The 26,801-nt window shown below is 40.1% G+C and overlaps 1 protein-coding gene across 1 annotated transcript in view; it reads right to left on the bottom strand.

Annotated features, from left to right (window-relative positions):
• Nucleotides 1-26,801, bottom strand: part of esyt1a (extended synaptotagmin-like protein 1a) — a 91,064-nt gene that overhangs the window by 28,450 nt on the left and 35,813 nt on the right. The window contains exons 7-23 of the mRNA XM_060937430.1: nucleotides 26,556-26,611; nucleotides 26,233-26,353; nucleotides 25,359-25,535; nucleotides 16,906-16,988; nucleotides 16,736-16,784; nucleotides 16,416-16,505; nucleotides 16,210-16,311; nucleotides 16,027-16,098; nucleotides 15,146-15,232; nucleotides 12,681-12,830; nucleotides 11,768-11,941; nucleotides 11,523-11,699; nucleotides 10,008-10,090; nucleotides 9,168-9,216; nucleotides 7,271-7,360; nucleotides 7,056-7,151; nucleotides 6,121-6,192 (exon numbers count right to left, since the gene is read on the bottom strand). Of these exons, the coding sequence (XP_060793413.1) occupies nucleotides 6,121-6,192; nucleotides 7,056-7,151; nucleotides 7,271-7,360; nucleotides 9,168-9,216; nucleotides 10,008-10,090; nucleotides 11,523-11,699; nucleotides 11,768-11,941; nucleotides 12,681-12,830; nucleotides 15,146-15,232; nucleotides 16,027-16,098; nucleotides 16,210-16,311; nucleotides 16,416-16,505; nucleotides 16,736-16,784; nucleotides 16,906-16,988; nucleotides 25,359-25,535; nucleotides 26,233-26,353; nucleotides 26,556-26,611 (1,728 nt within the window). The remainder of the gene's footprint in view (nucleotides 1-6,120; nucleotides 6,193-7,055; nucleotides 7,152-7,270; nucleotides 7,361-9,167; nucleotides 9,217-10,007; nucleotides 10,091-11,522; nucleotides 11,700-11,767; nucleotides 11,942-12,680; nucleotides 12,831-15,145; nucleotides 15,233-16,026; nucleotides 16,099-16,209; nucleotides 16,312-16,415; nucleotides 16,506-16,735; nucleotides 16,785-16,905; nucleotides 16,989-25,358; nucleotides 25,536-26,232; nucleotides 26,354-26,555; nucleotides 26,612-26,801) is intronic.

Here is a 26,801-nt window from a genome sequence, read left to right as displayed (position 1 = left end):
ATATGTAATATTGGATAATTTTCCTCAATAAATAAATGATCAAGTATAATACTTTTGTCTCATGTGTTTAACTGGGTTCTCTTTATCTACTTTTAGGACTTGTGTGAAAATCCAATGATGTTTTAGGTCATATTTATGCAGAAATATAGAAAATTCTAAAGGGTTCACAAACTTCCAAGCACCACCGTATAAAGTGAGTGTGGCTTTTTCAGGCTGTATTTCTGCTAGCAGAGCAAAAATAAACAGAACATTTGGCTATATTGTGTCCGAAATGTCACCTACTTGATGTTAATTTCTTATTTATAGAACTGTTGTATAAAAGCAAAATCACACTCAAGGTCATGCTGTTGTACTGAATATCAGCACAGCTGTGATTAGCTACGACCAAATCACAACCGTGCTGATATTCAGTGTAACTTCACATCTTCTCATACAGTATTGCTTAATGGCTATTACTACTACTACTATAATTATTAGTATTATTATTTAAAGGTACTGACTGCAAAGTCATCTGAAATTTTCAAAAATTTTTTATTGTGCATGGCATTTTCCTATGTCCCACAAGAATAATATCATGCGGATGAGATGTGGAGTCAGGTTTGGCTGTTAGCTCCTAAAAATGTAAGGCTAAGAGCGTCTTAAGAAATCCAATGCAGGAGCAGTGGAGACAGTAAACACTGAACAGTTTCAGAATGTAATGCAGATATACAGTGGTGCTTGAAAGTTTGTGAACCCTTTAGAATTTTCTATATTTCTGCATAAATCTGACTTAAAACATCAGATTTTCACACAAGTCCTAAGAGTAGATAAAGCGAACCCAGTTAAACAAGTGAGACAAAAATATTATACTTGGTCATTTATTTATTGAGGAAAATGATCCAATATTACATATCCGTGAGTAGCAAAAGTATGTGAACCTCTAGGATTAGCAGTTGATTTGAAGGTGAAATTAGAGTCAGATGTTGTCAGTCAATGGGATGACAATCAGGTGTGAGTGGGCACCCTGTTTTATTTAAAGAACAAGAAACTATCAAAGTCTGATCTTCACAACACATGTTTGTGGAAGTGTATCATGGCACAAACAAAGGAGATTTCTGAGGACCTCAGAAAAAGCATTGTTGATGCTCATCAGGCTGGAAAAGGTTACAAAACCATCTCTAAAGAGTTTGGACTCCACCAATCCACATTCAGACAGATTGTGTACAAATGGAGGAAATTCAAGACCATTGTTACCCTCCTCAGGAGTGGTCGACCAACAAAGATCACTCCAAGAGCAAGGCGTGTAATAGTTGGCGAGGTCACAAAGGACCCCAGGGTAAATTCTAAGCACCTGAAGGCGTCTCTCACATTGGCTAATGTTAACGTTCATGAGTCCACCATCAGGAGAACACTGAACAACAATGGTGTGCATGGCAGGGTTGCAAGGAGAAAGCCACTGCTCTCCAAAAAGAACATTGCTGCTCGTCTGCAGTTTGCTAAAGATCACATGGACAAGCCAGAAGGCTATTGGAAAAATCTTTTGTGGACGGACGAGACCAAAATAAAATTTTTTGGTTTAAAAGAGAAGTGTTATGTTTGGAGAAAGGAAAACACTGCATTCCAGCATAAGAACCTTATCCCATCTGTGAAACATGGTGGTGGTAGTATCATGGTTTGGGCCTGCTTTGCTGCATCTGGGCCAGGACGGCTTGCCATCATTGATGGAACAATGAATTCTGAATTATACCAGCGAATTCTAAAGGAAAATGTCAGGACATCTGTCCATGAACTGAATCTCAAGAGAAGGTGGGTCATGCAGCAAGACAACGACCCTAAGCACACAAGTCGTTCTACTAAAGAATGGTTAAAGAAGAATAAAGTTAATGTTTTGGAATGGCCATGTCAAAGTCCTGACCTTAATCCAATCGAAATGTTGTGGAAGGACCTGAAGCGAGCAGTTCATGTGAGGAAACCCACCAACATCCCAGAGTTGAAGCTGTTCTGTATGGAGGAATGGGCTAAAATTCCTCCAAGCCGGTGTGCAGGACTGATCAACAGTTACCGCAAACGTTTAGTTGCAGTTATTGCTGCACAAGGGGGTCACACCAGATACTGAAAGCAAAGGTTCACATACTTTTGCCCCTCACAGATATGTAATATTGGATCATTTTCCTCAATAAATAAATGACCAAGTATAATATTTTTGTCTCATTTGTTTAACCGGGTTCTCTTTATCTACTTTTAGGACTTGTGTGAAAATCTGATGTTTTAGGTCATAATTATGCAGAAATATAGAAAATTCTAAAGGGTTCACAAACTTTCAAGCACCACTGTAGTTGTATGATAGAGTTATGGAAAGTGTAGCTTTGGAAGCTGATCTATTTGAGTAGACTGTACTGTACAGATGAGGAGGTGAGAGAGCTGGACAGACTAAAGGATTAAATTCTGCTGCATTTAACTCTCTTTAAGTAGAGATAAACCAAGGGCTAAATTACACTAATTTAATTAAAATAGGCAAACATGTCTGCAAAAGAATTTAAACAAAAATCTTGAATGCAGTTAAAGATCACATGATAATAATAAGGACCAGGGCCTGATCAATAAATCAGCATTCCGATATTTTTGGCTGATATGACTTAATTGCCGATAAATCAGTATCAACGTTTATAATGGCCAGTGAAGACAATTAAAAAAGAAACACGGAGACGGAAAACGGATCCTTTAACCATGTTATGAGTATTGCTGTTGTGTAGATTGTCTACCTGAGGGCACACTGCACCTCCATTGTTGGCATGTTAGCAACACATGGGTTTGAAATGCCACAAATCACAACAATCAGCTGACCCAAGCAGAGTTGATCATTTTTTGCACAGATCCTATATAAATAAATGAATCAAGAATCCTAAAGTATTTCACAGTTATATTAACAATAAATATATACTATATTTGATTGATGATTTTTTTTTTTATTTAAAGGTACTGACTGCGACCCTGTGGGACAGGATAAGCGGCTACAGATAATGGATGGATGGATGGATGGGTACTGACTACAAAGTCATCTGAAATTAAAAAAAAAACATTATTATGCATAGCATTTTCCTATGTCTCACAAGAACAATATCATGCGGATGAGATGTAATCATTTTGATATGCTGAGGGTCGCATTCCTCTGTTTTAGGACCGTTTTCCTATCTCTTGAGGTAAACAGCACGGCCCTACGGAAACAGCCAAATGCGAGGAGCTTTAAGTAATTAGCATAACTATGGAACTGTGTCACACAAAGATGGTGACATGCGGAAAACATCGTGACTCTGCATCGACCTCGGACAGGTTTGCATCGCAGGGGTGTAATTTGTGGGTAGACGTTTGCGAATAGATTTGTGAAACAAAAGATGAATACATCTTTTCTCTGTTACTGCTTTTGTGTTATCGTTTCTTTCTCTGTAAGATTAAAACATTAGGCGTATAACTCCATACTCACTACCGTGGAGTCAAGCCCATGCATTCTAAAGGCCAATTTACAGTCGGAGGAAAATGTTTGTACACTCTTTGGAATTTTTTACATTTCTGCCTAAATTGGTCATAAAACATCGCCTGAACTCTCCAGCAATCTTAAGAATGAACAAACAGTGTCTGCTTGAACTAAAACCACTCAAACATTTGCATTTTATCATATTTTTATTGGCCATAAGATGGAAATATTGACAGGATAGGGAGGCATAAGCAAGTACACCCTTAGCTAAGGCTCATCCAAGAGCTAATTAGACTAATTAGATGATTAAACAATTTGACTCAGGTGTGAGCCAACCTGATGTCCAATCACTGAGGTGTGTCGTAAGCTACCCACCCCACTGGAAAACCAGTTAAAAGGTGTGTTTTGATGAGAGGCATGTTCTGTGCATCATGCCTCGCTCAGAGGAGCTGTTTGAAGACTTAAGACACAAAATAATTGATTTGTATAAAGCTAAAAAGGGTTACAAAACCATCTCTAAGACCCTTGGTGTTCATGTGTCTACAATTAGAAAAATTGTGTATAAATGGAGACAATTTGGAACGGTTGTTACTCTGCCAAGGAGTGGCCACCCTGCGAAGATCACTCCAAAGGCACTGCGAGTCATCATCAATGAGGTAAAAAAGAATCCAAGAGTGTCCGCTGAAGACTTGAGGAAATCACTGAAACATGCAGACATCTCTGTGGACACATCTACTATAAGAAAGACACTGAACAAGAATGGGATTCATGGGAGAAGGCCACGGAGGAAGCCATTGCTGTCCAGAAAGAACATTTCTGCTCGTTTGGAGCTTGCGAAAAAGCATTTGGATGCTCCTCAGCACCACTGGAAAAACATATTGTGGTCTGATGAAACCAAAGTTGAATTGTTTGGGGGGAACACACCACATCATGTGTGGAGGAAAGTCGGTACAGCACACCATCAGCAAAACCTCATCCCCACCGTCAAGTATGGCGGCGGTAGCATCATGGTGTGGGGGTGCTTTGCTGCCTCTGGGCCTGGACAACTGGCTATAATCAATGGGAAAATGAATTCTCAAGTATATCAAGCTATTTTGCAGAAAAACCTGAGGCAATCTGTCAAAAAGTTGAAACTCAAGAGAGGATGGGTCCTGCAACAGGACAATGACCCTAAACACAGAAGCAGGTCGACATTAGAATGGTTTCAGAAGAACAAAATTCATATTCTGGAATGGCCCAGTCAAAGCCCCGACCTCAATCCAATCGAGATGTTGTGGCATGACCTCAAGAAAGCCATCCATTCCAGGCATCCCAGGAATCTTGCTGAATTGCAACAGTTTTGCAAAGAGGAATGGTGCAAGATTTCTCCTGATCGTTGTGCCCGTCTAGTCTGCAACTACAGGAAACGTCCGGTTGAAGTTATTGCAGCCAGAGGAGGGTCAACCAGCTACTAAATCAAAGGGTGTACTTACTTATGCCTCCCTATCCTGTGAATAATTCCATCTTATGGTCAATAAAAATATGATAAAACGCAAATGTTTGGGTGGTTTTAGTTCAAGCAGACACTGTTTGTTCATTCTTAAGATTGCTGGAGAGTTCAGATGATGTTTTATGACCAATTTAGGCAGAAATGTGAAAAATTCCAAAGGGTGTACAAACATTTTCCTCCGACTGTATGCTGACAACCCAGTCCTCGCAGACGGCGTCGCAGACAGCATCTGCGTAGCCCCCCCACCTTCGCAGACGCTCTGCGCGCACCTCCCAAAAATTGTGACCACCGCAGAAGCCTCGCAGACAGCGTCGCAGACAAGAGGGCTCTGATTGGTCCACTCTACATCCGCTGTACACGCACTTCCGCTTCCCTACTTTCCCGGTTTGGTTTGTTTTCACGACCGGCATTTTTAAAAACACGAGCGAAGATGGAGCAGCATGAAGAGCGGTTGATTGAGGAAGTACGTACATCTATACGACTCCAGTTCTAGTCATTATAAAAAAAAAAAGTTCTAGTCATTATAAGTAACCGGAGGATAAACACTCCACTAACCACACCCACCAACTACTCCTAGCGACTTCGCGCCCCCTTGCGTTGTGCCGGTGAATAACATCGCGCACGCCTATTACTCCCCGCTCAACGATAAATTACAACTGTCTGCGAAAAGCGATCTGCGAAAGCCTTGTCGCAAGAGCATGCAGAGGCCCTAAGGCTAAGATAGCTAAGCACTAGCTAGAATGATTTAGTTATCTGTCCAGAAAAATGACTTGTCATCTAATATTGCTCTATCTTGCAGTTACACTCACTAGGCAGGCTTTCCTTTTTTTTCTGCTGGCTTTTAGCTGGTGGGAGAACAGAGTCTGCCATGTTTGCCCACGCCGACTTATTTTGGTTAAAAGTAGGTCAAACACGCGCCACGGTGGTCATGTGATACTGTTGCTCACTTGCTTCGGCAATCTCCGGAATGGTAAAATGTGGGACGCTTTTTATCTCGGCTAAACGTTTACACACAAGATACATGGTGTGTGCAGCAGTGAAACATCTCGAAATTCCAACAGAAATAGAACATTTCGCCCAGAATTCAACTTTGCAGTCAGCACCTTTAAGTGCACCATCTACACTGTAACAAAAAACATGCACACAAATGTTTTGCAATTTTGCATCTTTTAAATCTTACTTTACTCCTGGTGAAAGTATTCTTGAGAATCAGCTCAGCTCCCACTACTGGCTCATTTCCATTCTTCTTTAACTAGAATAAATATCAGTTAACATGAAAAATACAAAGAGAAGTCGTTAAAGCATAGAATTAACTTTACTTCCTTCTTCATATAACCTGATTCAAGCATTATGTGAGTTCACATAACAGTACACACAGTACACACAATTCACAATGTTTGTGTAAAAGCAGTACTTTGCAGACTTTAAGACTCTGAGTAGTATTTCTCCATAAAACAGACAAAATTATCACACACAAATATATCAAATGTTAATATATACAGATTTTGCCGCTCTAGGAAGTGCACATCTTTTTCAGTTACAATAACAGTCGTGGGTGGTGTAGTGGTTAGCGCTGTCGCCTCACAGCAAGAAGGTTCGGGTTCGAGCCCCGTGGCCGGCGAGGGCCTTTCTGTGTGGAGTTTGCATGTTCTCCCCATGTCCGTGTGGGTTTCCTCCGGGTGCTCCGGTTTCCCCCACAGTCCAAAGACATGCAGGTTAGGTTAACTGGTGACTCTAAATTGACTGTAGGTGTGAATGTGAGTGTGAATGGTTGCCTGTGTCTATGTGTCAGCCCTGTGATGACCTGGCGACTTGTCCAGGGTGTACCCCGCCTTTCGCCCATAGTCAGCTGGGATAGGCTCCAGCTTGCCTGCGACCCTGTAGAACAGGATAAAGCAGCTAGAGATAATGAGATGAGATGAGATAACAGTCGTCTTTATTACCACCTTTAAATCCAACCTATTACAATATAAAAAAAAAAAAAACATGACCACTGTACTGGACACTGCCCCATGATTTAAATAATCTAAAGTGAGAACATGAAAGCGCAAAACAAACATGTTTAACTGTTCTTAGCAAAGTAATACTATAGCAAAGAAAGCAGAAAAGACTCACAGGCAGACCATGGGCTCGCTCTACATACATGAAGAGGATGGCTGCAGACGGCACCACTTTATTCATGTACGACTGCTGAGACTGGTAGCATAAAATCTAACATATAAAGATACCAAATGACCCAGATATCACACTGTTCTAAAGCAGGATGCATTATATAACCTACAGAAAGTGTTTTAGAAAAGTGTTTTAGGCAGGAAAAACGTTGGGTTCACCTGTTCAAGTTTGGTCGGGTCTGAAACTCTTGGCACCCATTCTAACGTCAGATGAACCCGTCCTGATTTCACATCATTCAAGTCATACCACTGGAACACACAGGTACACAAATGCGTGCTCCTTTTATTGGCAATGTTCATACATTCAGTACTTTCTGCTGTTTTGAATGCAGTCACCAAAAGGCTGTGCTTCGATCTGCTTTTAATAAGTTCTAAATGAAATCTAGTTGTTGGAGGGAAGTATTTCATTTTAAATACTTATTTTGCATCAAATGCAAGATATTGATTCGGAATGCAGCCTTTTGATTCAGAAATATACAACTATTATTTAGATAATTCAACACATTTCAGCCATCAGCCTTTATCAGCACGTCATTCAGAAAATGAAAATGGACTGTGTCACTACAAAATGAGTCCAGCATTGCAAAAGTTTAATCTGAGATATAGCAATTTGAAACGAGAGTGTGTCTTTAATCTCTAATGTATCCGTCACCAAAAGATTATACTGTAAAACAACCTATAAATATGACTTTTTAGGTGAAATAAATGTGTGCTATGCATTACTTTCAATTTATACATCATAAAGTTTCCAGCTTTAGATGAGGGCCTTTCTGTGTGGAGTTTGCATGTTCTCCCTGTATTTTTCCACTACCCTTTTTCAGCTCACTTCAGCTCACTTCAGCCCGACACGGCTCGCGTTTCGACTACCTCAGAGCAGCACGACTCAGCTCGCTTCAGCCCTGCTCAGCACCCAAAACTCGCACGGTTTTGGAGTGGGGCTGAAGCGAGCCAAACCGAGCCGAGTGGGGCTAGGGGCATGAGGAGACACTCCTCTGTGCACTGATTGGTGAGGAGGAGTGTCCTCACATGCCCACACACACCCCGCGAGCACGCTGGGATCTGTAAACACCGTAAACCCGGAAGAAGAAGAATTACGAATTACGAGAATTATGAAGCCTTTTATGCGCCTCGCCTCATCTATACGCTCTTGCCAGTATCTGTTGGCGTTGTCGGTGACAACAAGCCACAGCACCAAGACCAGCAACACTAAAGACTCCATGTTTATTGTTTACTATCCGGGTCGTGAGACTACCGCTTAAAAGATCACTGATGTCACTGTTTGCGCCGCCTAACAACATCAGGTGACGTCCACCCACTTTCGCTAACTCCACCCAATGTGTCCACCCACTTCCAGCCAGCACGGTTCAGCGCAGTTGTAGTCGAAATGCAACTCCAACAGCCCCACTCAGCTCGACTCAGCCCAACTCAGCACGGCACGGCTCAGCCCAACTCAGCCGCGTTGGTAGTGGAAAAGCGGCATATCTGCATGGGATTCCTCCGGGTGCTCCAGTTTCCCCCACAGTCCAAAGACATGCAGGTTAGGTTAATTGGTGGCTCTAAATTGACCGTAGGTGTGAATGTGAGTGTGAATGGTTGTTTGTCTCTGTGTGTCAGCCCTGCAATAACCTGGCGACTTGTCCAGGGTGTACCCTGCCTTTCGCCCGTAGTCCGCTGGGATAGGCTCCAGTTTGCCTGCGACCCTGTAGAACAGGATAAGTGGCTACAGATAATGGATGGATGGATAGATGGATGGAAGTTTCCAGCTGATTTCCTCCAAACTTGATTTTCTTGTAAGATGATGATACATTAAAAATTTCCACTAATTTCTCTGGATTGGCTGCATTAAATTTAACAAACATTTCCTTCTTTTAAATATAAACATCTGTAGATTTACAATATGCAGCAAAAACAACTTTTCTTTTTTTTTTTTGACCAACTGGACTCATTTTGTGGTGTCTTACCCCAAATTATACAGTCAATCTAGTGTGTCTAGACTTTTCACTGGTAATGTATAAGTCTTGTCAGTCTAAAACACATATTAAGTAGTAAGTCTCACCTGATCAGTAAACTGGGAGCTAATGAGGTCACTTAGACTCAGCTTAAACCTGGCAAGAAACAACGATTATTAAAAAAATGTACTGCATACATTTTTTCTGCAGAAATGAAACTGAGAAATATACTACATGCATACATAAATATACTGTATAAATATATATATGAGGTATCAAAAGTAGTAACTATACCTAAATTAACAATTATTCACCAAAGGTGAAGTGAATATCGGTGAATAATATCCGAGACGAAATTTGAGGTTATTATTCACCAATATTCACTGAGCCTGAGGAGGATAATTGTTTTAGCATAAATACACAGGCGATTATTTTAAAAAATCTTTTTAAAAAAATAATTAATTTCAAACTTCAAAAAGTGGCAAGCAAATGTAATAAAGGCGTGGCACAGACTTGTGTCACTTATCTATGCCGAGTCACATAAAATATTTTGTTTTGAAATCGATAAAATAAATCACAATTCTACCTTACCTTTGAATAGTTTTAGACCAAACTTTGTAGCATCTTTAGTGCTTTTAGGAACAGCATTTTATTCATCGTTTGTAATTCTTCCTCACTTACAGTGACAAAACGATTGGCCGCCATTTTGCCGAGTTGCTCAAGGTGATTATTGAGAAATAGTCCGAATCTTTCAACCAATCGGCGCACGCGTGATTTCCTATAATAATCTCCGTATTTATACTAATAGTTAATATAATGTATCTTTAATGTAGTAATGGAGTAAGTAATATTATTCTGATATCAAAGTACAGTACAAACATGATAACATTAAAAATACATTAGAGCACATATCCAGAGCATTCTGGAGAAGGTTAGCATTCTGCTACCTGCCAAGGAAGTCGTCCTGATCCATGTCTTTGTCATACAAATCAAACTGCACTTCTTGGCCTGGGAGTGCCGTGAGAATCACCTGCAAAGTGAATAAGCACACACACAGCCATGCATAACTTATGGAGCTCTCTACACTGAAGATGCAAACCAGAGAACAAAAGAATGATCATGTGTACAACTGATCACAAATGACAGAATTAAACTGAGGCAAATCCACAAACAGTCAACAAAACATCTACAGTATAGACTAGCAAGAGCATGTTAGATGACGGTCATCAAATAGCCAACATTTTGGACCATATAAAGGGTTGGTGCAAAGTTCAGAGTTGGTTTATGTAAAACTGTCCAATCTTGTGTTTACTTCACATATCTACGGTTGCCAGATTTTTCTTGAGTAAAGTTGTCGAAGGCAGGATTTCCAATAGCATCCAGACCACCACTTTTAAACACAAGTACTTTCCTTTAAGCCCAAAAAATGGGATAAAAATTCCAAATGAAGAAGAAAACATCATATATTAATAACATGCTGTAATCATAAATGATTATTAGTATGATATATGAGTGATACTGTATATGGCAAGCATTGAAATAAACATCTAATCAAAGTCTACAACCCCAGGTAAAAGAGTCGGGCTGCTAAACTGGCCTGCCAACAATCCAGACCAGTCTCCCATTATGCACATTATGAAGCACAATATACAACAAAGGAGACTCTGAACTGTTGAGCAGGTGAAATTGTATATCAGCCAAGAACGGGACAACATTCTCTTTCAAAACTACAGCAAGTGGTCTCCTCAGTTCCCAAATGTTTACAGAGTGTTGTTAAAAGTAGAGGTGATGCAACACAATGGTAAACAAGCCCCTGTCCCAACTTATTTCAAATGTGTTGATGGCATCAAATTCAAAACGAGAATATATTTTTCAGAAAATTATAAGATTTCTCAGTTTCAACATTCGATACTACTATTTTCAATGAAATATAGGGTTTCCATGATTTGCAAATCATTGCATTCTGTTTTTATTTACATTTTACACAGCATCCCAACTTTTTTGGAATTGGGGTTGTAGTACATTGCCAATAAATTGCTAGGTAAATAGTCATCAAATGAATAATCACTGCAAATTTGGTTTAATTTCACAATATGACTTCCCGTCTCATTATTTGTCAGCATATAAAACAACACTTGATCCAGCACATCCTATTTTTTTGTATCACACAAGAAAAATGGGCTTAAGTCCAAGGACAGAACTAGACACATTCTGTAGTATGTTCATTCGTTGCTTTTAGCTTTACTTTAATTGAACCATTCAGTATTTAACTCTTGGCATTCCACAGATCATCAGTAGACTATCAACTCATCTCTAGTCTATCACAATTTCAAATTTAGTTCAAGTGGACTAACATTGGGAATGTTGAGATGTTCAGAATCAGAGAGTCTATCCAGATTATTTCCTAAAACCCCTCCTGTGCAAGAAAGCGCTCATGGTCAACCTTGTAAATGGTCATGTACCTCATAAAGTTCGTTCCAGACTGGGTTGAGGTTCTCCTTTATGACGCTGCTCTTGAAGGTCAGCCCTCCCACACGTATCTTTACGTAGGGATCACTTTTGCCCTTCACCATGCCACCCATGAAGCTGTCTTTAGCTATGAGAGCCTGGGCCTCCTTCAGGTGGATCCTCAGAACACCCTGGAAAAGAAGAATAGTTCAATATATTCCATTTTAATGCAATGACTTTCAAATAGCTAAATGCTCACCTCAGAGGCAAAATTGGCATCTGGGCTGGTGTGCTGTGGACGTGTGGGTAATGTATTGGTCCCTCCTGATGTCACAACTGAGCTGATACCTTTTTCTCCTTCTCCAGAGAATGGATCAGTGGGAAGTGGGGATACAGGTGAGGTAGGAATGCCCTCTTCATTAACCCAAAGTACCTGTGGGTACAAAGCAAACAATTTGCAGATTATATGTTGAAGATTATTGTATTGTTTTAAGTTCTATTTGGTCAAAGTGACATTTTTCAGTGTATTACTAAAAAAGACAAATTTATTCTGCTTTATTTCCTGGGCTCAATATCTCTAAGAAACATTTTCATTTATAATTCATCTCATCTCATTATCTCTAGCCACTTCATCCTGTTCTACAGGGTCGCAGGCAAGCTGGAGCCTATCCCAGCTGACTACGGGCGAAAGGCGGGGTACACCCTGGACAAGTCGCCAGGTCATCGCAGGGCTGACACATAGACACAGACAACCATTCACACTCACATTCACACCTACGGTCAATTTAGAGTCACCAGTTGACCTAACCTGCATGTCTTTGGACTGTGGGGGAAACCGGAGCACCCGGAGGAAACCCACGCGGACACGGGGAGAACATGCAAACTCCACACAGAAAGGCCCTCGCCGGCCCCGGGGCTCGAACCCGGACCTTCTTGCTGTGAGGCGACAGCGCTAACCACTACACCACCGTGCCGCCCTCATTTATAATTATAACCATTTTTTAAATTTATGTTTCTATTACAAATGCCACGTTCAGATATTTTTTGACCTGTGGAATAAGTTTTTTAAAAATAACTAGTCTAACTAAGGGTTATTTTGAGAGCATATCAGCAGCAAGACAAAAAATCCAACAGTGTACTTTTCACTGAATGACTGGATATACTGATCTCACCCTCAGTATGATGTTCATGTAGATGCGACTCGCAGGGCCCGAGTTCTCCAGCTGGAACCACTGGTCCATGCTGAGTTCAGCAACAGAAAGCAGGCGAGACAGAGGGATGGACAAAGTACCCAGAGACAGAGACCTGTCATCATCTTTCACCTGAAAGAAAGTCCAGATATTTTAAAAATCACAGAAAACACACATACTGAGATCACATGATGCTTTAAATGCACACAAAGAGACTCCAGTCAACTAATTATACAACTTGTGATGGCAACAAAGTGTACCAGATATAATTTAAAGGTGTCACAACAACAGGAATGAATACTTATAAAATCATAACTTGTTTTTATTTGAGCTATATCACATGAGCAAAAGTATGCCTAATCACAGCTGTGCTGATATTCAGTGCAATTGTGAGTATAATGTTGCTTTTATACAACAGTTCTATAAATAAAAAATGAATATTGAGTAAGTTACATTTTAATGACAATATGACCAAATGTTCTGTTTATTTTTGCTCCGCTAACGGAAGTAGTTGCTGAAGAAGCTACACTCACTGACTTTATAGCACATCAGTTAGCTGGCTAGCTAGCGCACATTGATTTGTACATTTCTATTAAAAGTGCTTCGGTGAAATTGGCGTCCCTTCTTCCTTATATGGTAATGCATCAACTTGATTTTTGATGCCTTTTGACCATACGACATCTGCATGTACATACATGTTACATACATGTACATACATGTAATACATGTTTTTGCTCCGTGTCATGGCTGAATCCTGAATGACTCCTATTTGTATAAATAGGGCACTACATAGGCAGCAGTGGTAGTTTCTTTTTCCCTGCCATGGAAGCGCACTTGTATACTGAGGAGGAAAGCAATTTGCTGCTGCTAAACACTGTCGAACAACTAATGAAAGTTGTTGGCTAGCTCGCACACAACTGTTAACAGTGACAGCGCGCACTGATCGCTATTGAGAGAAAGTAGCCCCAAGCAATTACAAGGTGTGACTTTTTGGACTACAAGGGTTTTGTTATGCTAATAAATCACTCATTCGAACACGAGCTGTTTTGAGAAGAAAAACGTGTTACTTTGCAGACCCCAGGAAACCTGCCGGAACTACTTGTGCACTGACCAACACTGTACAATATCTAGGCTCACAGAACACTGTCGGGGGTAAGTCAGTGTGGATGCACGACACTGCTGACGGGGATACCATATAGATTCATGTCAAAAATCCCGAACTATCCCTTTAATGATATTTAATCCAAGTTAAGTCAATTTCAGTTCTAGTTTCATTTTGTAACATGAGAAAATGTTGAAAAGTTCAAGTGACGGCCAGTGACCTTTGTTTATGATGTGCCAATTTGCATCTTGCAAATTGGTGACTAACCTCTTATAGGCTTTAGTCTAGCCACTGTCTAACATGCTATCATGGCTAATTCAAGTGAAACCCTTATTTTTAGGATTCTCCGATTTAGGCTACATCCACACGACAACGGCAACGAGATGTTATATAAAAAAATATCGCGTCCACACGGGCAACGGATCAGTAAAATATCAGGTCCATATGGCAACGCAATGCTTGCTGAAAACGATGCAATACACATGCCACACCTCTACGTGCGCTGTAAGACGGTCCCATAGGAGACACCAGAACAATAGAAAAAGTAGGACGCATGCGCATAAACCCCTTCTTCTACCCGGCGTGAAGCACTCACAGGAACAAACACACAACAACAAGAAGATGGCTGCGACTACGCGAGGAAATCGTGCCTTCTGTGTGTACAAATTAGTTTTATTAGTGTGCATAGTTTTATATAACTTAATTTTCTTATTGTGTGTGAACATTTTGAAAAGCATTTTTATATAATTTATATAACTTTTTATATTGTGTGTGAACATTTTGAAAAGCAGTCTTAGCCAATAAAAAAAAGAAATTCAAGAAATGGTTCAGTTACTTGTTTATTTAAAAGAAAAGCTATATACAAAAGTGAATGCAATGCAGTGGTTCATACAAAACAGCGAGAGTGCTGCTTGTTCTAGTCATGTGGTTGTGACGTCATCGTAAACAAATCCGTTCTACTCATCCAGACGACTTCGCAACGGCGCCGTTGCCAGATTTTTCCACTCTGGAACCCGTTCTCGTTTTGGGGCACCCAAAACGCCGGTGCCGTGTGGACGCCAGGCCGAAACGATAAACAATTTTATCAGATTCAACTGAATCCGTTGCCGTGTGGACAGCCTCTTATATCAAGCAGGTTTGGTGACTTTGGTACTTGGTTCAAATGAAATAAATTAGCACTTAGTCATTCAGTTTCAAACAGCGTAATGCAAATTGGTAGCTAACGTCTTAAAACCACTCAGGTGAGATCATTTCTTCAACACAGTCTGAAAAAGCAGTGAGGCTGTTATACCATAAGCTGACGAGCAAGTAAAGGCTTCTGTAATCAGTTAGCAACGAGACGTGCCTGAATGTCAAGGGACTGTTTGCGAGGGTCATGGATGAAAAAGGTAAAGGCTTCCTCCCACACTGGGTTGTTAGTGCCAGAAGAAGTCTGAAATGGGAAAAAAAAGAGGAGGGTATACAGAAGGAGTCCAATGCAGTGACACTATATGTATCTTTTGAATGCTTCAAATATCTATATCTGAAATGAGCATGAAGGTTTTTTTCTTTTTGACTTTTATGACTACCACTACCATACACTCACCGGCCACTTTATTTGGTACACCTGTCCACCGGCTGTTTTATGCAGTTCTCTAATCAGCCAATTCCTTGACAGTAGCACAATGCATAAAATCATGCAGATACAAATCAAGAGCTTCAGTTTATGTTCACGTCAAACATCAGAATGGGAAAAATTGTGATCTCTGTGGCTTTCACTGTGGCATGGGTGTTGGTGCCAGATCTACTGGTTTGAGTATTTCAGAAACTGCTGATCTCCTGGGGTTTTCACACATAACAGTCTCTAGAGTTTACACAGAATGGTGCGAGAAACAAAAAAACATTGCGTGAGCAACAGTTCTGTGGGTGGAAACGCCTTGTTGATAAGAGAGGTCAGAGGAAAATGGCCAGATTGGTTCGAGCTGCCAGGAAGGATATTTTAACTCACAGCAACTCTTAACAACCGTAGTGAGCAGAAAAGTATCTCAGCATGCAACAGCAGAAGACCACACTGGGTTCCACTCCTGCAGCCAAGAACAGGAATCTTTGAATCAAGAACAAGTTCCTATTAAAGTGGCCGGTGAGTATATGTGTATCTGTTTAAAACATGTTATCTGTTTTGTATACCAAGAAACATATTCAGTGTTTGGTGCTGTTCCCAGTGTTTAACAGAAGTTAAAGACTCACCCTGCTCTCTTTGGTGGTATCCTGAACAGAAAGTTGCACCAAAGGACTAGGATCTTTATTGCCTTTCTTCATCTGCATGAAAACACTCCATGGGTTATTGCTAAGCATCTAATACTCCAGAAATTATGTAAAATCAGTGTGCATACAGAAACAGTTGGTTGAAAACTTGAAACTGGGACTTACAGGAAGCTCCTGGGCCCGATCCAGATACACAATCAAGATGGCAGCAGAGGGAGGATCAGCAGTCTTCCCGAAGGTGGTGATGTTCTCGTTCTTCTGGAGGACCTGAGGAATAAAACAAGGCCTTGGTAAACCAATAGGCAGAGACTTTTCTATGGATAATATCAATCTAACACAAGGTGTCCGATCCTAGACTAGATTGGACTGACCTCAGTAAGGCGCTCTGCAGACTGCAGTAATGAAAGCCACTCAAGCTTGAGATGAACCTTTCCAGTCGGTGCATCCTTCAGAGTGAACCACTGAAATCAAGGAATGGGGAGTGTGGAAAGGAGAAAAATCAGACTGAATCAGACCATGTACAGTCAGAGTGGTGGAGTGGAGGGAGGAGATGACACACTAAACCACTGAATGCTAAAGTGAGGGAAAAGTGGGTCATGCATTTTCCGTAGAACAGAGTCACCGGAAAACAGAGAAGGAGAACAAAGTTGACACTGTTTTTATAACAGGAAGATTAAAAAACTGTCTTAACCTCATCCAAAACTCGTGCTTGCTTGACAACACCCAAGTCCAATTTGATCCTGTGAGGAAAAAAAAAAAGAACAAAAGGTTGTTGGGGAGGAGCAAGTCATGAGATTAAGCAGGGGGTCAAGTAAGGAAGTAGCAAAAAACTGATGCTTTCATGACAAAACATTGTCATACCTCCCGAGGAAATCATCCTGATCAGGGTCTTTGTCAAATATCTCCACTTCCAGTTCTTGGCCAGGGACTTCATGAACTATAACCTAACACACCCACACCCACCAATAGCAGAAGTTAACCCTGTCATACAGCATTTGTTCTATGTTGCACAATCATTTTGAGAAAGCCTAGCCTCAATCTCTGCTCATCTGATGTAAGCGCATGATGATCACGTCCTTATAAAAAAAAAAACATATGGTTGCTGTAAACATAGTTAATGTTACACACAAGGCCCTATATCCATGGCATTCCCCCAGCAACAGCAACAATGAAGAGTAAGCAAAGACAGTCAGTAGAGATTAGTCTGTTAATTCAACGCAAATTCATGTGAAGAATTCTTTGTGATTGATCACTTGACAGTGTGCCTTGGGTTTTGGTTTGACTAGAAAATGCATGACAGCTTGGGAAAACCCAGCACGTAATGAAGTACTGACATTTTAGAATATATATGTAGTTCTGAAAACTAAAGACATTTTGAAACTGAATGCTTCTCTTTGACATGAGTCTCAAAATGGAGAAAACAGCATCTGAGAATTTCATTCTGACTAAACCACAGCAGCATCCTAACATTCAGACAGCAAGTTCTGTCAAATACCTGATTACAAACTGAATTAATTAGGTTCAACCAAACCAAATATAAGATGATTAAAGCTCATAGGCAACGGTTTTAATTTCATGCACATTTGAAACTTTATATTTTAAAAAATCCTCTGTAATTTTCTTCTGGTCCCAAGAAGTATTGTTAATAAGTAATAATTAAAATAAGTTAGCGTGGATCGCGGCGAATTTCTGTTCGGCTATTTTTGTGACCACTCGACGCGTAACGTCATTTAAGACAAACAAACCGCTTGAGTTGAGTCCACTTCCGTGTATTTTCATTGCCGTTCGGCTTGAGTGCAGATGTGCGTTCAGGAATTTCCAAAGAAAAACCATGCCTTATTGTTGTGCAGTGAACTGTAACAACAGGACCGGTTCAGGAAGAAGTTTTTACCTTTTACCGAGAAAGAAGAAGAGGCGGAGAGAGTGGATTGGCTTTTTCCGAAAAAGGAGAAGAGGCGGAGTGAGTGGGTTGGCTTTTTCCGAAAGAGGAGAAGAGGCGGAGCGAGAGGGTTGGCTTTTTCCAAAAAAGGAGAAGAGGCGGAGTGAGAGGGTTGGCTTTTTCCGAAAAAGGAGAAGAGACGGAGCGAGTGGGTTGGCTTTTTCCGAAAGAGGAGACGAGGCAGAGAGAGTGAATTGCGTGCGTGAAACCAGAGGGCTGTTTTTTTCCGGAAGAGGAGATGAGGCAGAGAGAGTGGATTGTGTGCGTGAAGCCAGAGGGTTGTTTTTTTCCGGAAGAGGAGATGAGGCGGAGAGAGTGGATTGTGCGCATGAAGCCAGAGGGTTGGCTTTTTCCAGAAGAGGAGAAGAGGCGGAGAAAGTGGATTGTGTGCGTGATACACCTGTGTCTATTTACCTCAATAAACGTAAAGAAATAGTACAACCCCAATTCCAAAAAAGTTGAGACACAGAATAAAACATAAATAAAAACAGAATTTGAAGATTTGCAAATCACAGAAACTCTATATTTCATTGAAAATAGTACAAAAACAACATATCAAATGTTGAAACTGATCAATTTTATTGTTTTTTTTAAATATATGCTCATTTTGAATTTGATGTCAGCAACACGTTTCAGAAAAATTGGGACGGGGCAACAAAAGATTGAAAAAGATCACATTATCTGTGATACATAATATCATTAAAAGATTCAGAGAATCTGGAGAAATCTCTGTATGCAAGAGACAAGGCTGAAAACTGACATTAGATGCCTGTGATCTTCAGGCCCTCAGGAGACACTGCATTAAAAGCAGACACGTATCTGTAGTGGAAATAACTATATGGGCTCAGGAACACTTCAGAAAACCATCATCTGTGAAAACAGTTCATTACTGCATCCAAAAATGCAAGTTAAAACCAGATATAAACAATATCCAGAAACATCGCCACCTTCTCTGGGCCCGAGCTCTTTTACGATGGACTGAGGCAAAGTGGAAAATTGTCCCAGGGTCTGATGAATCAAAAGTAGAAATTCTTTTTAGAAATCATGGACACAGCGTCCTTCAGGCTAAAGAGGAGAGGAGAACATCCGGCTTCTCAGTGCACACTTCAAAAGCCAGCATCTGTGATGGTATAAGGGTGCATTAGTGCGCATGACATGGGTAGCTTGTACATCTGAGAAGGCATCATTAATTCTGAATGATATATACACATTGCAGAGCAAAATGCTGCCATCCAGACAAAATCTTTTTCAGGGAAGGCCTTCCTTCTTTCAGCAAGACAATGCCAAACCACTTTCTGCACACATTAAAACTGCATGGCTCCGTAGTAAAAGAGTCCAGGTGCTAAACTGGCCTGCCTGCAGTCCAGCCCTGTCTCACATTTAAAACATTTGGCGTATTATGAACCGCAAAATACAACAGAGGAGACCTCGAACTGTTGAGCAACTGAAATTCTATATCAGGCAAGAATGGGACAACATTTCTCTTTCAAAACTACAGTAAGTTTCCAAACGTTTCCAGAGTGCTGTTTAAAGTAGAGGTGATGCAACACAGTGGTAAACATGCCCCTGCCCCAATTTTTTTGAAACATTTTGCTGACATCAAATTCAAAATCAGCATATATTTTTCAAAAAACAATAAAATGTATCAGTTTCAACATTTGATATGTTGTCTTTGAACTATTTTCAATGAAATATATGGTTTCCATGATTACTTTCTGTTTAACTGTGTTCTGATGTTTACAAAAATTCTCTTTTTGTAAACATCAGAACACAGTTAAACAGAAAGTTAAAACAAGTGTAGAAACAGTCATTTTCGACAACCCCAATTCCAAAAAAAGTTGGGATACTGTGTAAACTGTAAATAAAAACAGAATTCATAAAGAAGTCTGTTTCCAAAGTAGCACGCAAATCCGCAGCTGATTACAAGAATATGAATGAGTGCCTGATAACATGGATAGGATCCCTACAGAGACAGACTTGTGTCTAACGTATACAGTTAGGTCCACATACAACCCCGATTCCAAAAAAGTTGGGACAAAGTACAAATTGTAAATAAAAACGGAATACAATAATGTACAAATATCAAAAACTGATATTGTATTCACAATAGAACATAGACAACATATCAAATGTCGAAAGTGAGACATTTTGAAATTTCATGCCAAATATTGGATCATTTGAAATTTCATGACAGCAACACATCTCAAAAAAGTTGGGACAGGGGCAATAAGAGTCTGGAAAAGTTAAAGGTACAAAAAAGGAACAGCTGGAGGACCAAATTGCAACTCATTAGGTCAATTGGCAATAGGTCATTAACATGACTGGGTATAAAAAGAGCATCTTGGAGTGGCAGCGGCTCTCAGAAGTAAAGATGGGAAGAGGATCACCAATCCCCCTAATTCTGCGCCGACAAATAGTGGAGCAATATCAGAAAGGAGTTCGACAGTGTTAAATTGCAAAGAGTTTGAACATATCATCATCTACAGTGCATAATATCATCAAAAGATTCAGAGAATCTGGAAGAATCTCTGTGCGTAAGGGTCAAGGCCGGAAAACCATACTGGGTGCTCGTGATCTTCGGGCCCTTAGACAGCACTGCATCACATACAGGCATGCTTCTGTATTGGAAATCACAAAATGGGCTCAGGAATATTTCCAGAGAACATTATCTGTGAACACAATTCACCGTGCCATCCGTCGTTGCCAGCTAAAACTCTATAGTTCAAAGAAGAAGCCGTATCTAAACATGATCCAGAAGCGCAGACGTCTTCTCTGGGCCAAGGCTCATTTAAAATGGACTGTGGCAAAGTGGAAAACTGTTCTGTGGTCAGACGAATCAAAATTTGAAGTTCTTTATGGAAATCAGGGACGCCGTGTCATTCGGACTAAAGAGGAGAAGGACGACCCAAGTTGTTATCAGCGCTCAGTTCAGAAGCCTGCATCTCTGATGGTATGGGGTTGCATTAGTGCGTGTGGCATGGGCAGCTTACACATCTGGAAAGACACCATCAATGCTGAAAGGTATATCCAGGTTCTAGAGCAACATATGCTCCCATCCAGACGACGTCTCTTTCAGGGAAGACCTTGCATTTTCCAACATGACAATGCCAAACCACATACTGCATCAATTACAGCATCATGGCTGCGTAGAAGAAGGGTCCGGGTACTGAACTGGCCAGCCTGCAGTCCAGATCTTTCACCCATAGAAAACATTTGGCACATCATAAAACGGAAGATACAACAAAAAAGACCCAAGACAGTTGAGCAACTAGAATCCTACATTAGACAAGAATGGGTTAACATTCCTATCCCTAAACTTGAGCAACTTGTCTCCTCAGTCCCCAGACGTTTACAGACTGTTGTAAAGAGAAAAGGGGATGTCTCACAGTGGTAAACATGGCCTTGTCCCAACTTTTTTGAGATGTGTTGTTGTCATGAAATTTAAAATCACCTAATTTTTCTCTTTAAATGATACATTTTCTCAGTTTAAACATTTGATATGTCATCTATGTTCTATTCTGAATAAAATATGGAATTTTGAAACTTTCACATCATTGCATTCCGTTTTTATTTACAATTTGTACTTTGTCCCAACTTTTTTGGAATCGGGGTTGTATATTTGGACACTGACACAAATTTTGTTTTTTTACCTGTTTACTGAAACATATTCAGGTTATAGTTATATAAAGGACATGGACATAAAGTCCAGACTTTCAGCTTTCATTTGAGGGTATCCACATTAAAATTGGATGAAGGGTTAAGGAGTTTCAGCTCCTTAACATGTGCCACCCTGTTTTTAAAGGGACCAAAAGTAATTGGACAATTGACTCAAAGGCTATTTCATGGGCAGGTGTGGGCAATTCCTTCGTTATGTCATTCTCAGTTAAGCAGATAAAAGGCCTGGAGTTGATTTGAGGTGTGGTGCTTGCATCTGGAAGATTTTGCTGTGAAGAAAACATGTGGTCAAAGGAGCTCTCCATGCAGGTGAAACAAGCCATCCTTAAGCTGCGAAAACAGAAAAAACCCATCCGAGAAATTGCTACAATATTAGGAGTAGCAAAATCTACAGTTTGGTACATCCTGAGAAAGAAAGAAAGCACTGGTGAACTCATCAATGCAAAAAGACCTGGACGCCCACAGAAGACAACAGTGGTGGATGATCGCAGAATAATTTCCATGGTGAAGAGAAACCCCTTCACAACAGCCAACCAAGTGAACAACACTCTCCAGGAGGTAGGCCTATCAATATCCAAATCTACCATAAAGAGAAGACTGCATGAAAGTAAATACAGAAGGTTCACTGCATGGTGCAAGCCACTCATAAGCCTCAAGAATAAAAAGGCTAGATTGGACTTTGCTAAAAAACATCTAAAAAAGCCAGCACAGTTTTGGAAGAACATTCTTTGGACAGATGAAACCAAGATCAACCTCTACCAGAATGATGGCAAGAAAAAAGTATGGCGAAGGCGTGGTACAGCTCATGATCCAAAGCATGCCACATCATCTGTAAAACACGGCGGAGGCAGTGTGATGGCTTGGGCATGCATGGCTGCCAGTGGCACTGGGTCACTAGTGTTTATTGATGATGTGACACAGGACAGAAGCAGCCGGATGAATTCCGAGGTATTCAGAGACATACTGTGTGCTCAAATCCAGCCAAATGCAGCCAAACTGATTGGTCGGCATTTCATAATACAGATGGACAATGACCCAAAACATAAAGCCAAAGCAACCCAGGAGTTTATTAAAGCAAAGAAGTGGAATATTCTTGAATGGCCAAGTCAGTCACCTGATCTCAACCCAATTGAGCATGCATTTGACTTGTTAAAGACTAAACTTCAGACAGAAAAGCCCACAAACAGACAGCAAATGAAAACCGCTGCAGTAAAGGCCTGGCACAGCATTAAAAAGGATGAAACACAGCGTCTGGTGATGTCCATGAGTTCAAGACTTCAGGCAGTCATTGCCAACAAAGGGTTTTCAACCAAGTATTAGAAATGAACATTTTATTTACAATTATTTAATTTCTCCAATTACTTTTGAGCCCCTGAAATGAAGGGATTGTGTTTAAAAAATGCTTTAGTTCCTCACATATTTATGCAATCATTTTGTTCAACCCACTGAATTAAAGCTGAAAGTCTGAACTTCAACTGCATCTGAATTGTTTTTTTCAAAATTCATTGTGGTAATGTACAGAACCAAAATTAGAAAAATGTTGCCTCTGTCCAAATATTCATGGACCTAACTGTATATTATATGGACACAGACACACACAAAAAAATAATTAAAAGAATTTTAATTTTGAACCGGTTTGCCATTTCGACAACACGTGTCTAGTCAGCAGGAAAACACTAGGAGTGACATCATCAGAGAGAAATACCGGGAAATATCATACATACAAACACTTTTTTGATGGAATAAAACATGCATTCTATTCCCTTCTAACGGGTTTCACTCATTTGGTTCCATAGCATGCAATATCGTTAGCATGTCGCTTATCCTACGTGTATTACGTCACTCTACCCAATGGAGAATGAGCGTTGAATATGGTTTACGATATTGCATGGTTGTCAAGACAACATGACGTCACATGTCGGAGCTGATATTGAGATTTTTTGTCTGCTGCGCGTGCACAGAAGTATTTCTTTATTCGCTGGGAAAGAGAAAGACGCGTTGAACACCCGAAATGCTACCAGAACTTCATTAGGTATTCTTCACACATATTTACAAGCAGTAGCAAACTGTTACTATTAGAGCTGGGACTTCAGCTCAGCCAAGTATTAGAAATGAACATTTTATTTACAATTATTTAATTTGTCCAATTACTTTTGAGCCCCTGAAATGAAGGGATTGTGTTGAAAAAATGCTTTAGTTCCTCACATTTTTATGCAATCATTTTGTTCAACCCACTGAATTAAAGCTGAAAGTCTGAACTTCAACTGCATCTGAATTGTTCTGTTCACAATTTATTGTGGTAATGTACAGAACTAAAATTAGAAAAATGTTGTCTCTGTCCAAATATTTATGGACCTAACTGTAACAGTCTCACTGTAACATAAAGACATATGTCTAGAAATAGACTTAATAATCTTATATTTGGTTTATTGTGATCTGATATTAGGAAATAGTAGATAAATTGGACTAGATTCAAGATATCTTCACTTGCTAAGACACCATTTTTTGCAGTGTTCACTGCAGGAGGAAGTCGCACTTAGCTAGCGAGGGTTTAGCATGTTTAGGCAGACTGACTGCTTTGACCACTGTTTGTCAAACCTGACAGGATTGCTGCAGAAAATCTAAACAAGATTATGAAGCAATTCTTGGATGTTTGCCAGAATTCAGCCATTATACACTAGGTTTTCCCAGACCGTGATATATAAAAAGTACTGGGCAAAATTCATGTGTTTTTTTTTTTAAATCATAAAATATTATATCCCGATACCCCTTCCACACGTCCAGTATTCCTGCCTCGAGCTCAGTGTTCATGGTATAGTCTCTAGATCCACAGTGACCAGAATGAAGTGCTTAGTGAATGTAAATTAATTGAATTTTCTGTACAAACACAATGCGTTTTGTAATGCCTTACTTGCTTCTGCCTCTACAGGTAACGTAAAGAGATTTTCAATGATGTTTTTTTCTAACAAGTGGTCTATTATTTATTATTGTACATACAGGTCACCTTTTTGATGGAATAAAAACATGTATTCTATTCCCTTCTAGTGGGTTTCATTCATTTGGTTTGAAAGCATGCAATATTGTTAGCATATCGCTTATCCTACATGTATTATGTCACTCTACCCAATGGAGAATGAGCGTTGAATATGGTTTACGATATCGCATGTTGTCAAGACAACATGACGTCACATGACGGAGACGTAAAACTTCCGTGCTAGCGAGCGACTGTGACAGTTTGTAAACGACAGGTTTGCTTCGTTAAATACGGAAGATTTTGAGAGAATTTTGAAAGAGAAAGACGCGTTGAACACCCGAAAGGAATGTGTACGTATAATAATAATAATAATAATAATAATAATAATATTGGCTGGCTTTTTTTTCATGGTATATCAGATATATTCCATTCAGCTACTCGTCTTCGACTTGTTCAATATCAGGCTAGCTGAATGGAATATATATGATATACCGCTCAGTACCAGTCAATATTATTTCAATACGGTATCTTTAATGACATACAAAATTCTGTCTAAATTCTCTGTAACATTTTCCAGAAAAAACAACACCAATAAACAAAACAACAAAAAAAAACATATCCTTTTCTATTCATGAAAACAATTAAGACGAAAAGAAAGATTGAGAAACATCACACTTTACTAACACTGCTGAGCACTGAGATGTAATCTTTCACACCCTCTCATACCTCATACATCTCCCTCCACTGCGGGTGGAGGTTGTTGTCCACATGGCGTGACGTGAACATCTGCGTGCCCACCCTCAGCAAGGCATACGGGTCCGACTTGCCAGCGAGCACGCCCTTAATATAGCTGTCCTTGGCGGCCAGGTTCTCGGCTTCCAGCAAGTGGATCCGCACGATGCCCTGCAGAAAAGCGGAGGAAAAGAAAGAAAAGAGAGAATGCAAATGTTCAGGTCCGTCTGATTTAATATCCATTATATGAAAAAGCAAAAGCTTCCTATGTTGAACTAATGCACACAGAATTGCATTTAAACTGATCACATTTCAAGGAAGAATCTTTGGGATAATCTTACAGATGTTATATATACAGTAGATGTAGGCTCTCTCTCAGATGTTAGTCATTAGCAGGGACTTATCTTTCCAGAACATCAACCGTTACAGGAAATGTATACTAACATAGAAACCGTGTTTTAAATTTCTGACAGCTGACAAGTTCCTGTGAGCAGTGAGATTGTGAAATAAACAGGAACTTTAATCAGCAGATTATAGAATGAGTTCATACTGCATCTGACTCTCAGGCTTCAGCGTATGCTGATTTATGCAAACATCTCAAAGAAGTAGCTAATTAGCTATTAATGTAATATTTGCTGAAATAAATTCTTATTAAACATTTAGAATAAACTCTGATTTTGGTGGAATGTTAGTAACATGTATGTAAAAAGTGTAGATGTCTGTTAAGCTATGCATTCGAGCTCTCTGATTTGATGGAGAAACAGTGCTCCTTTAGTTGCGACAGTGTTTAATGAGACATGAACACACACGCACGCACACACATACACACACAGCGTAGCTGTAGCGTAGCTGCTGAATACTGCATTACCCGTGGCAGAGGGGAGCGGAGCTGCGCTACGGGCAAATCAGCCACCAAAGGGACAGTGAGGCGGTTGGGGAGCACCAGGAAAGAGGCGATAGTGTCCATTACCAAAGTGTCCGATATGGCACTGTAAATGAACGCAGGGGGAAAATGGAGCAACACTGATTATCTGTGAGTCACCACGGTGAACTCAGCGGAGTTTAAATAATCGGTTCAGCCAGTTTCCCACTGATTCTTGTTAGATGAAACACAGATGAGAAAACACAACATAAATGGAACAGTAAACTTATGGTGTTCATCTAGGGTTAAAAAAAAAGTGCACCACTTACTTCAGACCTGGAATGTCCAATAAGTTGGTGAGTCCTGTCCAGTTGATATTCAGCATCTGTAGCAGAGAGAGAAAGAAAAAATTAATTGGCAAAATGATGCCATATAAAAGGAACAAAACTCTTTTGAGTAAGCTGTTATAAAAAAAAAAAAAAAAAAAGGAAGGTAACTGCCCTCATACCAACCTGTCATTGATTACTGAACTACTGTATATTACATGGACACAAGTATTTTACTGGGAAACACAC

Source organism: Neoarius graeffei, chromosome 13, assembly GCF_027579695.1.
Source record: "Neoarius graeffei isolate fNeoGra1 chromosome 13, fNeoGra1.pri, whole genome shotgun sequence".
NCBI lineage: Eukaryota > Metazoa > Chordata > Actinopteri > Siluriformes > Ariidae > Neoarius > Neoarius graeffei.
This window is presented reverse-complemented; position numbering and strand designations above follow the sequence as displayed.